Raw genomic sequence first — 15,412 nt, 5'->3', positions numbered from 1 at the left:
TGACGGTTCGTTTAATTATCTGATCGAAATTAATACTGTCAACAGTGTCCAGCGATATCGCGAATATCGATGCTGATCCTGTTTACCAATTTATAAATTGCGAAAAAAGTATAATATTGAATTTTTCCTTTAACGAAATTGTTTCGAATCGTGTTCGACAAATAGTTGCCTTAGAACTCGTGCGACAAATGTACAATAAGAGCCGTGGAAGCGTGTCGCGGTTACTTATCATGACACGTGCGGTATCTTGTAACTTATTGGTAGGTGGTCTAACACCAACCGCTGATTTACTGTTAGGCAGTAAATAGCTTATTATGCTACGGACAAAATAGACGATTGTCGAGAACCCGTTACGTTCAAGGGTTTAGAATGTTTAAAAAAATTGAAAATACCACATTCATGTTATTAACACTAAAACTACCGACACTTCATGTATACCTATATCTACCAAGACCGGTCAAATTAATAGTCTTTCTTTTTTCCTTTTACGAGGCAACGTACTTCTAATTTTTGCATTATATGTATAGAACGTTGTTTTAAAGTTTATTCGCAAGATATCTTCCTCTTTCTTTTTTTCTTAGAGCATTTTAAAAATCTGTATAAAAATATTCAATAATTTCACTCTAAATGTACGTAGTTAGTACATTAACTTCATAGAGAAAATTTATAAATTACAAGAAAATTTGCAAACCTTCTGAATACAAATTTAAATGCATTTTCAATTAAATAAACAATTTACGATCCAGTTTTATGGCACACCAGTCGTATGATCAATAGGAATTGCTGAAATTTCTTTAACACTTAAGTGGATTATTGGGGCCACTGCAGCCCTCCATAAGTTTAAAGTAATAATTGTTTAATATATGTCAATGTAATTATTTGAAAATTTATGTAATCTTCCATTAGTTCATTATTTTTTAAATGCTTTGAAGGAAAGTTGATTTTCATTTATCAATTTGGTAAAAATCAACATTAAGTAAAATAATTTAGTTGAAATTGAAAGTCCATTTAAGGGTTAAGTGTATAGTGCCAAAGTAAATATGAAAATAAGCATAGAAGGCAGCATAAATTAGAGTAGTTGTTGCGTTTATAGGATAGAGGATGAAATACACTTTAAAATGAGTGTTAATTTAAGTCGATAGAGTAATTAGTTCCGGAGATATAAGGGTTCGAAGCGTTTGTTTACTTTTCACTGTTTACGTCGCGAAGTCATTGACCTTACGTGCTCGAAATACTACGTCACTCGGTTACGAGATTACTTTCACATAAATTACGATATCTCCAAAACGGAAAGTCGAATCGACAAAAACCAAAAAACATTTTAAATGGGAGGCCTTGCCACTTCTAACAGTGGCTTAATTATTGAGAAAACACTAGTTATTTCGAAACTGCACGCGTCTGAAGTTTTGCTATTTTAATACGCATTCTTAGACTGTTCTAAGACAGTGGAAACTGAAGATTCTCTGCTGTCATCTTTGTTATATATTTCCTATTTACATGGAAAGCTAACCAGAATTTGATATCAAATTTTGTCTGGCTTTTTACAAAAAAATATAAATCGTTCAACTGGTCAGATGACCAGTCGTGACAGGCAAAACAGACCACATATTTTTCTCAAAAAACAAACAATAAGAATTGAAATGAATATTAAAAAAATCATTGTACGTATACTATAAGAAAAGTCATGATGTTAAATAACCCTAAAATAACATTGTACGCTAGAAATTCAAAACGAAATTTTAAAAACCGAAATAATCCATAATTACATGATTTTGTGCAGCATTCAGTAATAGAATATTTGTTTGTTTCAAGCGATGTTCGAAAATTAAAATTTTGCAATCAGCCTTATTTTCCAAATTTGAAGTATCTTCGATGAATTACTTGGTGGTAATTGGTGTTACTATTACTAAAAATGTGCATCTTTCATAAATAATAATTTCAGACATTTAAATGCATGCAAATTGTATCATACAGGAATTTAAAGTTTTAACATTATAATAGAATAGTTTTTATTTTTGTTTATAACTCAATTGTTTTGACATTTTACATAAAATTTCTAACATCGTAATCAATGGAAACGTAATGGTTATTTTTAAATTTGCATATGGGACTGAAAAAAAGAAATAATACTATCCAGAACCTAGTTAAATTATTATATAAGCCGTACTGAAATTATTATATATTGGCTGTGTGGTACGCGGGGAACTGAGGTTGAGAACGACTGGTCTGGGATATAAAAGCTGCCCACACGGAAGATCATCGTTGCACGCTGGTCTATCAAGCAGAGAATCTATAAAATTCTGATTTGAATACACGAATCCCGATTTGCATCTTGATTCGCTATTTTGCGTAACGGTAGTTTATACTGTAACGATAGACGAGGATTCTTTAAAATCCGAAATAAGATCAACACGATTTTCATTGGCAGTTACTAATATTTAACAGACACGAGTATTTTCAATATTCGACTTCCGCGTATCCCGTACATGTTCCAACGTAATTCCGCCCACGCACGAGAAACGTTTAAACTGTTTTCGGGTCGTTTTTCATCCGGAGTCGCGTTTCTGGATCCACGCGTCAATGTATCTTATCGACGTCACCGGTTTTAATAAATGTCGTACGTTCTGTATCAATAGAAGTCACCCACGCCCACGAGAAGATGTCCATATGAATCCCCATTTATCTTCCTCGTACGCGCGTATGAAATACTCTTCCCCTTTCCTGGGATTAAACTGCTATCAAACGCGATTAATCGGATGACGTTTCATACGTTGGTCTACTTGGCATATAGAAAACGCAGAAGACGTACTGCCTGATATGCACGGTATGTGCTTTAACATGATCGTCTAGAATATCTCATTTTCGAAGATAAGAAAACGAGCCATAAGAAGTTTGTCCGGTTCCAAGAAGCAAATATCCCGATAAGAAAATTCTCTTCCACGATCGTATTTTACGTTTCAAACTCATTGTTCCTCGTTTATAATGGAGATATTTTATATAGCGGGATACACCCACGCAATAGAGGTTGGGTGAAACTTTCGTTCCAATTTGAAGGCTCAAATATTCGAGATTTATATCATTAAAATCGATGAAATATCGAGGTATTGAATTGCAAAGAGTCGTGTGGGCCCACCCTATCGTTGAAATCGTTTTTAAAATCGTGAAATAGGAAGAATTTGAAACCTGTGAATAAATTGAGAGTAACGATAAGTACTCTGTGGATATTTAACATTTGCTTCCCTTTGTTTCGTCGTCAGTTGGGCGGTGCAACCCCTTGAAGCTTTTCTTATGTTCTTATTACCGTATTGAATTCCATTCGACGACACAGAATGCGACATTTTCCGCCTTCCTCGCCCTACGTCCTCATGGGAAAAGGAAAGAAAAGGGAGAAAGAGAGAGAATCGCGAGTACAGTCGAACGAGCGAGAGCCGACTTTATGGGTCGTTTGAACGGCAAAACGAGCTTCGTAAAATTGTGGTTTCCAGTTGTCCGAGTTCTCGGGATCTCTGGAGCGAAGATCGAAGGTCGTTATTCCCGTCTCCTCCCCTTAGGGAACCCTTTTTTCCGCCACGAATCGCCCCTTGTTGCTGCGTAACGCAATCAGCTGGGATTTATCGCTCCAAAAAATTGTGTTCGACCCTTTGGATCTGAAATTATCAGAAAGTCGGGGGGAAAAATATTTGTTTATATTTTTTTACATGTTGGATGATAAATGGTCGATCTGTGAAAATAATTTGGCGTTTGGAGAGAATGTTTGAGGATCTCTTCGTATTATTTTTATCTTCGATGGAGAAGAAATAATATGAAACGAAGATATGGTAAGCAATAGCAACGGAAATATATAAAAAAATTGTGTTCAACCCTTTCGATCTGAAGTTATCAGAAAGTCGGGGGGAAAAATATTTGTTTATATTTTTTTACATGTTGGTTGACAAATGGTCGATCTGAGAAAATAATTTGACGTTTGGAGAGAATGTTTGAGGATCTCTTCGTATTATTTTTATCTTCGATGGAGAAGAAATAATATGGAACGAATATGTGGCGAGCAATAGCAACGGAAATATATGAATACGTATGATAATACGCGCGCTAAAATGGAGGGGAAATAAAGTTGAGGAAGGAGAAATTAGATATAGTGATGAATAATAGTGATTGAAACCAGTTTAAAAGAATCATGAGGATCGAGGAACTCGATATTGTTATAGTATTCGTTAGAATTATATTCTAATGGAGTTATATTTACATAGTAATGTACGATTTTGTTCGATATAAAATTTCCAATATATAGTATTTAATGTGCTGGAGGTGTCAGGATGTCAGGGCAGGCAACATGACAGTTAATTATTTTGTATAAAAATAATGAACCTGCAATGATTCTGCGTTTCTTAACGCGTTGATCACCGAGTCACCCATATCTGGATGACGGATAAGTTACCACAGGGGTTCTATCGCCCAGATATGGGTGTCAATTTTGTTCGCCTAATTAGCAGGATTTTACTAATTATTTGCGAGAGTTTTTAACGGTAACAATACACAAAACTGTATACAAATGCTTGTAAATAGTTTGTATCCACGAAAAGTTTGCAATTTCTTATTTTAATTGCAACAGTTAAAGAATTGCAATGAAAAGTGTAACAAAGCAAGGAATACAGTGTCTAAATTTTCATTGAAATAAAGTAGTACAACAAAATAAAATATAAAATATCTTGTAAAGTATGTACGTACAATCGAATTAAATTTTCTTTCGTGCAAGTAAATTTATTCAAATTAATTCAAGTGTTCTTTCTGGGCATTATTTGTAATTAAAAATAATTGTTCACCAATAAATTTTATTTCACTTATAGCAGTTTTAATTTAAATCAATTTAAATCACCTCCAGGCATCCCATTAATTTACATTTATTTTTATAAAAAATGATCTATATCTTTGCAGAGTATTGCCATTACTAAATTACAAATAAAAGTAATTCAAAATACTTGTTCTGCCATAAATTTCATTGCAGTTATAGCAATTTTAATTTGAATCAATTTAAGTCACTTCCAGCCAACCCATTAATTTACATTTATTTTTACATAAAATTATCTATATCTTTGCAGAGTATTGTCATTACTAAATTACAAATAAAAATAATTAAAAATACTTGTTCTGCCATTAATTTCATTGCAGTTATAGCAATTTTAATTTAAATCAATTTAAGTCACCTCCAGCCAACCCATTAATTTACATTTATTTTTATATAAAATTATCTATACCTTTGCGGAGCATTGACATTACTAAATTACTAAATGGGTGACTTTGGATGTTTCAGCTGGTTCAGCAGCCGAAAAGGGATACTTTGGCCCGTGGAGGCAGTGCAAGCTTCTGCTGTACGGTCGCGAGAGATGCGGTCAAGGCGTTTCCAGGTTTCAACCAGTGTGTGAGTTGATTTGAAATATTGCTCGGACCGATTCGATATAAATCAGACTATTTATATATTACGCGGAAGTCTTTGCGAATGTTCCGGTATTTATTTTTATTCCAGTTTCTCGGTTGTATGGGTCGGTCGTAGTAAACGCGAAACGAAGCGTGACATAAATTTTTTTCTTTTTTCCTTTTTCGTGCAGTGGCTGTGTGGGTGGCAGGATTAGCCGCAGCGACCGCCTCCGCGCTTTTGGCGATCCTGGTCGGTCTTGCCGTGCTACAACTAGCGATGGCTTCCTCGGCGAAACGAGTTATCATCTCGTACAGCACGGCTCTGATAGGAAAAGTGGCCCTTGCTACGTTGGCCAGTGAGTATTTCTATGGAAACTTACGTAATTGCTTGACTAGTTGACGATAATTTGTAGAAACAGAGAATAGGCAAAGTCCAATCTATTTAATACAGATTTTAGATACACGGTGTCCTAGCAATCATAGTACAACTGAGAAGGCATAAATAAATATATTAAAATTATTATTTCACCAAAAATTTTAATTATTTTAGTATCTTAAATTTTTATTATTGAAGCATTTTATAGTTTTGTTATGATTCTTTATGCAAACGTAAATCAAAATTAACAGAAAAATTACTTTGTCCTAGCAATTATAGTACAACTGAGAAGGGATAAATAAAGATTAAAATTATTATTTCACCAGAAATTTAAATTATTTTATTATTTAAAATTTGTATCATTGAAGCATTTTATAATTTTATTATGATTTTTTATGCAAACGTAAATCAAAATTAACAGAAAAATTATTTTGTCGAACTGAATGTACTTTTATAATATGTGACATTGTTTGAGCAGTCTTTCTGTCGTTAATTTTATTTTCTATTTATATTCAATTTTCGTATCGTGTTTTCTTATGCTGATAAATGCAGACCACTTGGTTGGATTTTGTAAATACAGTTACATGTAGAAAGAATTATCTGGATTAGGATAAAGTTTACATTAAAGTTTCGATGATTTTTCCGGATTCTTATTGAACATGGTGAATGTTACAGCAGTGGTTTCTATTGAATAGTTCAGTAGTTATGATACAATGACATTGGCTACATTATGTATGTATTAGGTAGTTGCATACGAAATGGCCGATTATATAGGGAAACTTATTTTGTTTCTACTTAACGATCGTCTTCGTAATTGTATTCTATCTGTATTTACAAGTGAATAGACTTTGCATTTAACAATATAACAAAGTACAGTACGAAAATGTTAATAGAAAAGTATGACAGAATCTCAGGGCTTTGTAAGAAGAAAATAAACAATTTTGTCTCTTAAAATATGATTTGATTTTGAACAAAACCGGTCTCCAGATATTGATTTTATCTCCTCTATTTTGTTTCTTAAATTCTTAATTGTAAAAATTCTAAAAAATATTTTAAATTCACTTGAGAGAGAATTAAATTTTACACTCCAAAGTTTCTTTCGTTTCAAATAGATACTTTTGTTATCTATCTTAGTTAAAACAAAATTTAATGAAATCTTATTCATTGCATACTTAAATTGCACTAATAACGTACTCTACAAATGTTGTAATTAATGTATTTATGAAAATTGGATTATCTTAAATTAAAGTGGTATTAAATCACATTCTTTGTATTACGATTGCTGAAACATCTTGTATAATAAAATACTTTTACAAACCTTTTAGCCAGTATTTCAATTCGTTTATTTTCAAGTCTTTAATCTGATATCAGTATTCATTTGCACTGGATTATTAAACTACAACACAAAGATCACAAACCTGTATCATACATTTTAATGCCTCAAAAATCATGTACTTAGAGGTTCACACACATAAATCGAGCACGGTTACAAACACTGCACCTAAACACTGTCACCAACACCTGAACACTCAAATTCTAGTATACTTTAAACACAACTTCACTCGTATCTACCAGTATTTTCTTTTAATTCAATTAATAATAAAATTTAACTGCACTCGTGGCTCGTGTTTCCATAAAGAATCATTCTTAGTTCAGTTGTACTATGATTTCGACTCTACCTTGTTTGGTAGAAAACATTGTTTCGAGACGAAGACGAATCAGGCCAGAAGTTTTTCGTTCCGAAACAGTTTAAAGTATTTTCGACGCGCGAAGAATCAAGACGCGTGAGAACTCTAGAGCTCATTTGAAGCGGAGAAGTCATTTTGCTCCAGGACAGTCTGAAAGTTTTGCAATCCTTCGCGATAGGATTACTAGACACTTGTCTACTTACTGGCCTACTTACCCTTAGACGAAGAATCGAATGTCTGCGGTGGATCCAGTTGCGTTAAGCGATACCGTCTAATCTTGTGGAATCAACCGGGATCGTTGCAACCGACCGCATTAATAAATTTTAAACAAAGTTGAGTGCAGTTTTCAAAATTATCTTTGCAGAAGAAATCGCGAAACGATTGATCCCTTTCAAAATATTTCATTGGAAATTTTCTATTGCAGCATTAAAACAGTAGAAAATAAAAAAGAATTATATTGTGTCCATAAGTGGAGACGTTTGAATAATTTCATGATTTCTAGTTTGTTAAATGCAATTCTCCATTGTTGTAATAACTGATCTCTTTTATTCCGTATAAAAAAGTGGTGTACGAGGGTCGAAAAATGATTACTTTAAAAGTTATTTTAATTTGAGTTCTTCTTGGATAGAGATTTCTTTTTCTACCCAAAATTTATACGTAAAGTTCGAACACTTTTCTTTTCAGCGTCGTTGGCCATTGTAGCAGCGAGCCTGTTCGCCCTGCAGACTGACGACAGAGCCAGTAGCTTCGTTATTACAAGGGGAGAGGCTTTTTACATGCAGGTAAGGCTCATCGATTAAACTCCCACGTTTCACTTAAATTCTATTTATAATACATTCATACGGTTCATATTTGGAATATTATTTAAGAAAGATTCTTCTTATATTTACTGAACTTGACTTTCAGTAGTATATTTATATTGAATAGAGACATCTTATTGATATTATGAAAGAAAAAAAAATAAATTATATTTAATTTATAGTAAGTATGTTATAGAATAATTTTAGTTTGCACGTTACAACTATTCTTATTCAATCAGTATTCCATTATGAGTACTATGATTACACATATTTGTTAATATCCCTGATGAGGGTCAGTAGTCTCAAAAAATTATAGTATTAGGTTTTGTCTAAATGTACCAAAGAACATTTCACTTAAAAATTAAATGTTTCCAACCACAATATTCCATCAATAATAAATATCTTCTATTATAGTAATCATAAGTTTTATCCAAATGTACCAAAGAACATTTCACTTAAAAATTAAATGTTTCCAACCACAATATTCCATCAATAATAAACATCTATTATTTACTAATTTTTTTACGAATAAAAATCCATTTAATAATAATTTAACTATCTGAATAAATTGAATATTCAACCCATCCCAACAGCATTGCTTGCATCTAACAAGTCAGTATCGACGAGTACGATCTCCTCGTCCAATTAAAACGATCGCCACTTTCTTCAGCCTGTCTCCATCTAGATCGCCATTCCAGAAACATCCTGATTCGCGCTCGCGTCTAGTCAATAAATCACTACCACAACCGAACTTTCTCTATTCCAATTTTCATCGAGACCGACCGAGTCGCGCTAACGCGTCCATTAGGCTCGTCTGTCGGATCGTTGATTAGCATACTGTACTTAACGAGGGAAACTACTACGCGGGCTTCTTCGCCGCGAGTTACGCGATTCGCTTTGGCGAACGGGGACGTTAGTATCCATCGACGAGACATCAAACGTCGCGTACTCATCGTACGGGAGAACTTGTTGCTCCTATCTCGCGGAAGAGAAAATCGCGTTTTGCTTGATGCACGTCTCTTCCAATCGTGAATAGTCGAGCATGATTTATAACGACCATTTCTTGACGCGATGGTCAGCGTTCGTGCCAGATGTGGCATCTCCATGGAACGATCGTACTTAGATCCGTGACTTTTACGAACGGACCATCTTCGACGTCCTATGCACGGTTATTCGCGATACGGCTTATTCATTTTCTTACGAGAGTTCATTCTATTTTGTGACACCATGAAACGATAGAATTTCTTATATAGGAAGTTTACTAATATGTGTCGATTTTTGTACGTGTCTATGAGGAAATAATTGTTACATTAATTAATTTATTGTTATAGGAAAAATCAGAAAATTAACACTAAGGCTATCGACACTTTGTGTATACCCATTCCTACCAAGACTGGTCATTTGACCTTTCCCTTTCTCTTTTACGACGCAACGTACTTCTAATTTTTGCAATATATGTATAGAAAGTTGTGTTTTAAAGTTTATTCGTAAGATATCTTCCTCTTTCATGTCACATATTTTTTCTTAAAGCATTTTAAAAATCTGTACAAAAATATTGAATAATTCCACTTTAAATGTACATAGTTAGTATTTTAACTTCATAGAGAAAGTTCACAAATTACAAGAAAATTTGCAAACCTTTTGTATACAACTTTAAATGCATTTTCAATTAAATAAATAATTTATGATCCAGTTTTATCGCAAACCAGTCACATGATCAATAGGAAGTGCTGAAACTACTTTGGGTATGTAGTGTCAAAGTAAATGTCAAAATAAACATAGAAGATGGCATAAATTATAATAGGTGATATGATCATTAGGTAGAGGATGAAATGCCCTTTAAAATGAGCGTTCGAACGAGTCGATAGCTCAATTAATTCCGGAGATATGACAATTTTTGTTTCAAGTCGAGCGTCAAAGTAAATGTGAAAATAAACATAGAAGATAACAAAAATTATAGTAGGTGATATGATCATTAGGTAGAGGATGAAATGCCCTTTAAAATGAGCGTTTGTGAGAGTCGATGGCTTTATTAGTTCCCGAGATATAGCGATTTTAGTTTCAAGTCGATGCGGTGGCTAGTTTCGGAGATATAAGGGTTGGAAGCGTTTGTTTACGTTTCATTGATATCAATGAACACGCGCGCGTAACAATAGTAAACAGTGCGTAGTAAATTCTTGGAAATACTACGACTTCCTGGTCACGTGACTGTCTCGACTCACGCGCGACAAGGAGGTACGACGCGACGCGTCAGACGGAGACAGAGATAGTCAAATTAAGAAAAATACCCTTTTACATAAATTACGATATCTCGAAAACGGAAAGTCGGATCGTCAAAAACCAAAAACCATTTCAAAGAGGAAGCTTTGCCGCCGCTAACAATGGTTCAATAATTAATTTAACACTAGTAGTTTCGGAACTGCACGCATCTAAAGTTTTAGTATTTTTAATACGCGTTAATGGCCTTTCGTAACACGGGGAAGCGAGAGACAGCGAAATTTGAAAAATTACCTTTTACATAAATTACGATATCTCGAAAACGGAAAGTCGGATCGTCAAAAACCAAAAGCCATTTTAAAGGTGAGGCTTTACCGCTTCTAACGATGGTTCAATAATTAATAAAACATTAGTAGTTTCGGAACTGCATGCGTCTAAAGTTTAACTATTTTTAATACGCGTTGATAGACTTTAGTAAGACGGAGAATGGAAATTGAAAAATTACCTTTTACATAAATTACGATATCTTGAAAACGGAAAGTCCGATCGACAAAATTCAAAGGCCATTTTAAAGGGGAGGCTTTACCGCTTCTAACGATGGTTCAATAATTAATAAAACATTAGTAGTTTCGGAACTGCACGCATCTAAAGTTTAACTATTTTTAATACGTGTTATTAGACTGTTTTAAGACAGTGGAAACTGAAGATTCTCTGCTTTTATGTTTGTTATCAAGTTCTGTTCTATTTCTTATTTAGATTGGAAGAAGAATTTGATAATTTGATACAGTATTATTTTATTGACAAATTCAAAATTTTTTATTCACGGGTTTAGCGATGTATTTCGAATTGCAACATCTAAATTAATATATTTCAAATAATCAAATATGATTTAAAGCGACAATTTTCTGATACAACTGTCTACATTGATACCAAATATGGCGTCCCTTTAGGGTGATTAAAAACCAGCTTCCTCTGCATGGTTACTTACGATAGTGACTTTACTCGTGACGAGAATTCATTTTGTATCGTGGTGACGTATAAAGTACATTAAGTTACACTTTACGACTTCCCATATGTGGAAAACTATTTATTTGTAATAAACTGTAATTACTATTCACTCTCCAAATTATTTTATTTTCAATAAAGAAAAATTAAAACTGATATCCACGATATACTGTGAAGAAATACATTATGGTTAGATGTTATAGAAAACTTACCATTTACATAGTAACACCTTAATTCAAAATTGTTCTTTCTTTTTTCCTGAAATATTTATATGTAATATTTATGTAAAAACGATGTTGACTTATATGATTGAACAATTTAATCACGAATATTTTGCCCACAATTTTCGATATTATTTTCGAGTTATAGTACTTAGAGCAACTTTAAAACATATTAAATCGTATTAAATAATTAATTGCACATCTTAAAGTAAATAGATAATATCCGGAGAAAAGTAAACCTGTTTCTTTCTTATCGAGCTTTCTCCATTCTGAGAAATGTCTACCTTTCCCTATGTGCTATACAGGGTGTCCTAATAACAGGAACGGGCTAGCGTAAGGTACTGCAAATTCTTCTGAATTCAAAATATGAGATACGATTTAGGTAAATTTACCTTACTTATTAAATTACTTTTTTATTGTGTTGAGGAATCGAACGGTTATGATTGCACCAATATCATATTTTACGACTTCATAGTCACCTATATTCTCTTAAATTGCTCGATTAACGATGATGTGCAGCGACGAATATAGCAATTTTAGCCAAATGACCTATTAAAGATGCAGCAATGAAATAATCTAATTTTTATATATAAAATTATTGACTCTGCAAAATCTGTGAATGGAATTTTATTACAAGCGACTTCCTTTCACTATTTTGAACTTGCATCCCCAGAATATTGAAATGGTTGCTATAATATAATATACAAAATAGATTAATTCGGTTTCCACATCCGCCCACGAGTCAACCAGTTTGACTCCTTTTTTGATTTAATACCGTAATAACGAAACTGGTGCGAAATTGCGTTCACCGCGATGTCGGTGCGTCAGCAAGAATGAATATCGCGGTTATTGGAACACCGCAAGCGATAACGACGATGATGACGATGATACGCCTCGAACGTTTACTATTATCGCAAACCGATGTCTCGGATTTCTCTTTTGCCGCAGACGAGTTGTTACAACAGTAATTGATAAAATGACGAATGTCGATTGAAAATCGAGGATTCCATCTAACGGTCTCTTATAATTTGTCACGTTACATTTAACTCGAAGTAATATAATTACAGAATGATGTCTAGTATAACATTGTGAAAAGAAGTCGATCTGAATCGAGTCGTATTGATTCTAGTTTTGCGTGACAACGCTCAAAGTTTCGAGATAAGAAGCCTATAATCTCCTATTTCCAAAATCACAAACACTTTTTCAAACACCACTCAAATTATTATTAGATGGTTTTATATTTGTAAAGAAATTACTAAGTAATAGAACAAATTTATTTTTGGTTGAATACTGTGGTTGAAAATATTTAATTTTGAATACATTTTCTGTTGGAAATGAATTTAAAATGAGTTTTCAGAACGATCAGTTTTCTCGTTTGTTTTGGTTTTATATTTGTAAAGAAATTACTAAGTAATAGAACAAATTTATTTTTGATTGAATACTGTGGTTGAAAATATTTAATTTTTAATAAATTTTCTATTGAAAATGAATTTAAAAGGAGTTTTCAGAACGATCAGTTTTCTCATCTGTTTCAAATAATAGAAGATTAGATATTTAATGATTCTTTTCGATTCCAAGTGTATAAATTGGGTCTCGTGACGTGGCAACTTCGAATGAGTCATAAATTATTTGCTGTAGGAAATGTTTCAAGTAAGATTTACACGATATTAATCAATTTTTTATCGAAATTCAAGGGTCACCTTCAGTTTTTTTAAATGGAAAGGCTAATGTTAAGAACGATTAGCTGTTATCGTTATCGATATTCCCAAATAATAAAACATTTTTTTGTACAATCTTTTATTATCTATTTGTAGGCCTTCAAAAACAGCATAAAAATGATAGATTCTTCCTTAATTCTATGCTGCATGAATTTTTGGGGTCGCTAATTACAAACTTAGAATTGAAAATATCAAATTGGATATGACAGATCTAATATTGCGAATATGTTCTCTAAAAATACGTATAAAAAGTATTTCTCCTTGAAATATATTACTAAAACTTGATATCTACGTACATTTTGGAGTTATATTCATTATATTGAATCTGTCATTTTAAATTTAATACTGTAAATTTAATTGTTCATTACATTTCTTTTCCCCTGCATTAATGGGATATCTAGTATATTAATAATTTGAAAAATTTGAAAGGTATGACTTACAAGTGTGTGTTACGTGTACTGTTATACTTACGAAATTATGCAATAATTTTCCTCAGTATATTTTACACTGTGAATTAGCGATCTATACAGCACCACTTAAAAAACAAACATTGTGTTGTGTTTGTATTGAACATCGTAAATCATTGTTGATTACGTCAACGAAAACCAACCAAGTATCGTGTCGAAAATCTACATCTAAAATAGTTACCCAACTTCATAAGTTTGAAAGACACAGAATAATTAAAACACTCATTTAAAATTCATAGCACCCAACTCATTGTTCCTGTTAGCCACGTACTTCGAAATCATTCATAAATAACAGAGATGAATACGTCACAATACTTTCCAACGTATCACTTTAATACAATTCTAATCGATGGTAATAATTATTTAAACAATACAACATTTTCATAAATATATTCATTACAACGTAGTTATTAATATGATTTAAATACGGAATTAATTAGTTTAATTTTATCGTTACTAGAAAAAATTGAGGAAACGTTTATTCAAAATATTTGTGAGAATAACAAAAATATATGTAAAAAGAGTTAAAAAATAATAAGAATCAATGATATTTTGAAATCTTGAAAGGAAAATATAGAATTTAAACATAAAGTTTTATTTAAATTCATTTATAAACATATATTCTAACGTAAACATTAGTTTGTAACATAAATAAATTCGATTGTAAGTATAAACATATTTTAATTCCAAGAGTTCTATAGTATTAATCGACTGACTTTAAAATAGGAAAGTGTCACAAATAATAATGGAGTATATTGAATATAATTGAATTTAATTATACATTCAATAAGATTGTTTTTTCTGTAATTGAAACGTAATCAGGTCTTGAAACGCGTTTATGGGAAAGAAATGTAAATAACAACGTGTAGATCCTTAGTATAAAAGACAAGATTCAGCAGTTGTCATTAATTAATTTTTACATTTTCTTCAAGAATATGATTTGAAAAATATATTTGCAAAATCTTATGTCCAAAGTTCTCGTTTCTTTTATATTCTTTTAATCCATGAAAGTGATAAAGAACACTGAAAAATCGATAATTAAATCTCAAAGTGTTGTTATTTTGTTAATTATTGACCCTTTCCTTTTAGTACCTGCTACCAGTCAAATTCATTCCAATTAAAAATCCATTTCAATTTCAAAACCATGAGATCCATAAGAAATTCTTTTCACCACGTTCTAGAACATCAGAATAGTTAATTATTAACACTTTGAAATAATCTTGACATATTTAACAAACATCAAATATGTGAAAAATTCCACCAAAAAAACTCGTAATAATTCTCTGTAAAAAAATTATGTAAAAGAGCCTTTTCAAGTACACGTTTTACAATACCATCCTAAATTTAAACTCTGATAAATAATTAACTAGACCAACGTGATATTACAATCCTCATCCACGCGTTGCACAGCACACAGTCGATTCCATAAAACGAAACACCGTCGTCCCGTTCGATAATCGCCGCAAAACCGCGTCGAATCCAATTAACGTGCGATACTCGATTCATTT

General features: G+C 32.4%; 1 protein-coding gene across 1 annotated transcript in view; it reads left to right on the top strand.

Annotated features, from left to right (window-relative positions):
- The window catches only part of LOC143340838 (uncharacterized), a 98,613-nt gene that overhangs the window by 57,478 nt on the left and 25,723 nt on the right, over nt 1-15,412 (top strand). Inside the window, exons 2-4 of the mRNA XM_076763182.1 lie at nt 5,309-5,416; nt 5,604-5,768; nt 8,161-8,258. Coding sequence (XP_076619297.1) covers nt 5,309-5,416; nt 5,604-5,768; nt 8,161-8,258 — 371 coding nt within the window. The remainder of the gene's footprint in view (nt 1-5,308; nt 5,417-5,603; nt 5,769-8,160; nt 8,259-15,412) is intronic.

The sequence above is a fragment of the Colletes latitarsis genome, chromosome 4 (genome assembly GCF_051014445.1).
Source record: "Colletes latitarsis isolate SP2378_abdomen chromosome 4, iyColLati1, whole genome shotgun sequence".
Lineage (NCBI taxonomy): Eukaryota > Metazoa > Arthropoda > Insecta > Hymenoptera > Colletidae > Colletes > Colletes latitarsis.
This window is presented reverse-complemented; position numbering and strand designations above follow the sequence as displayed.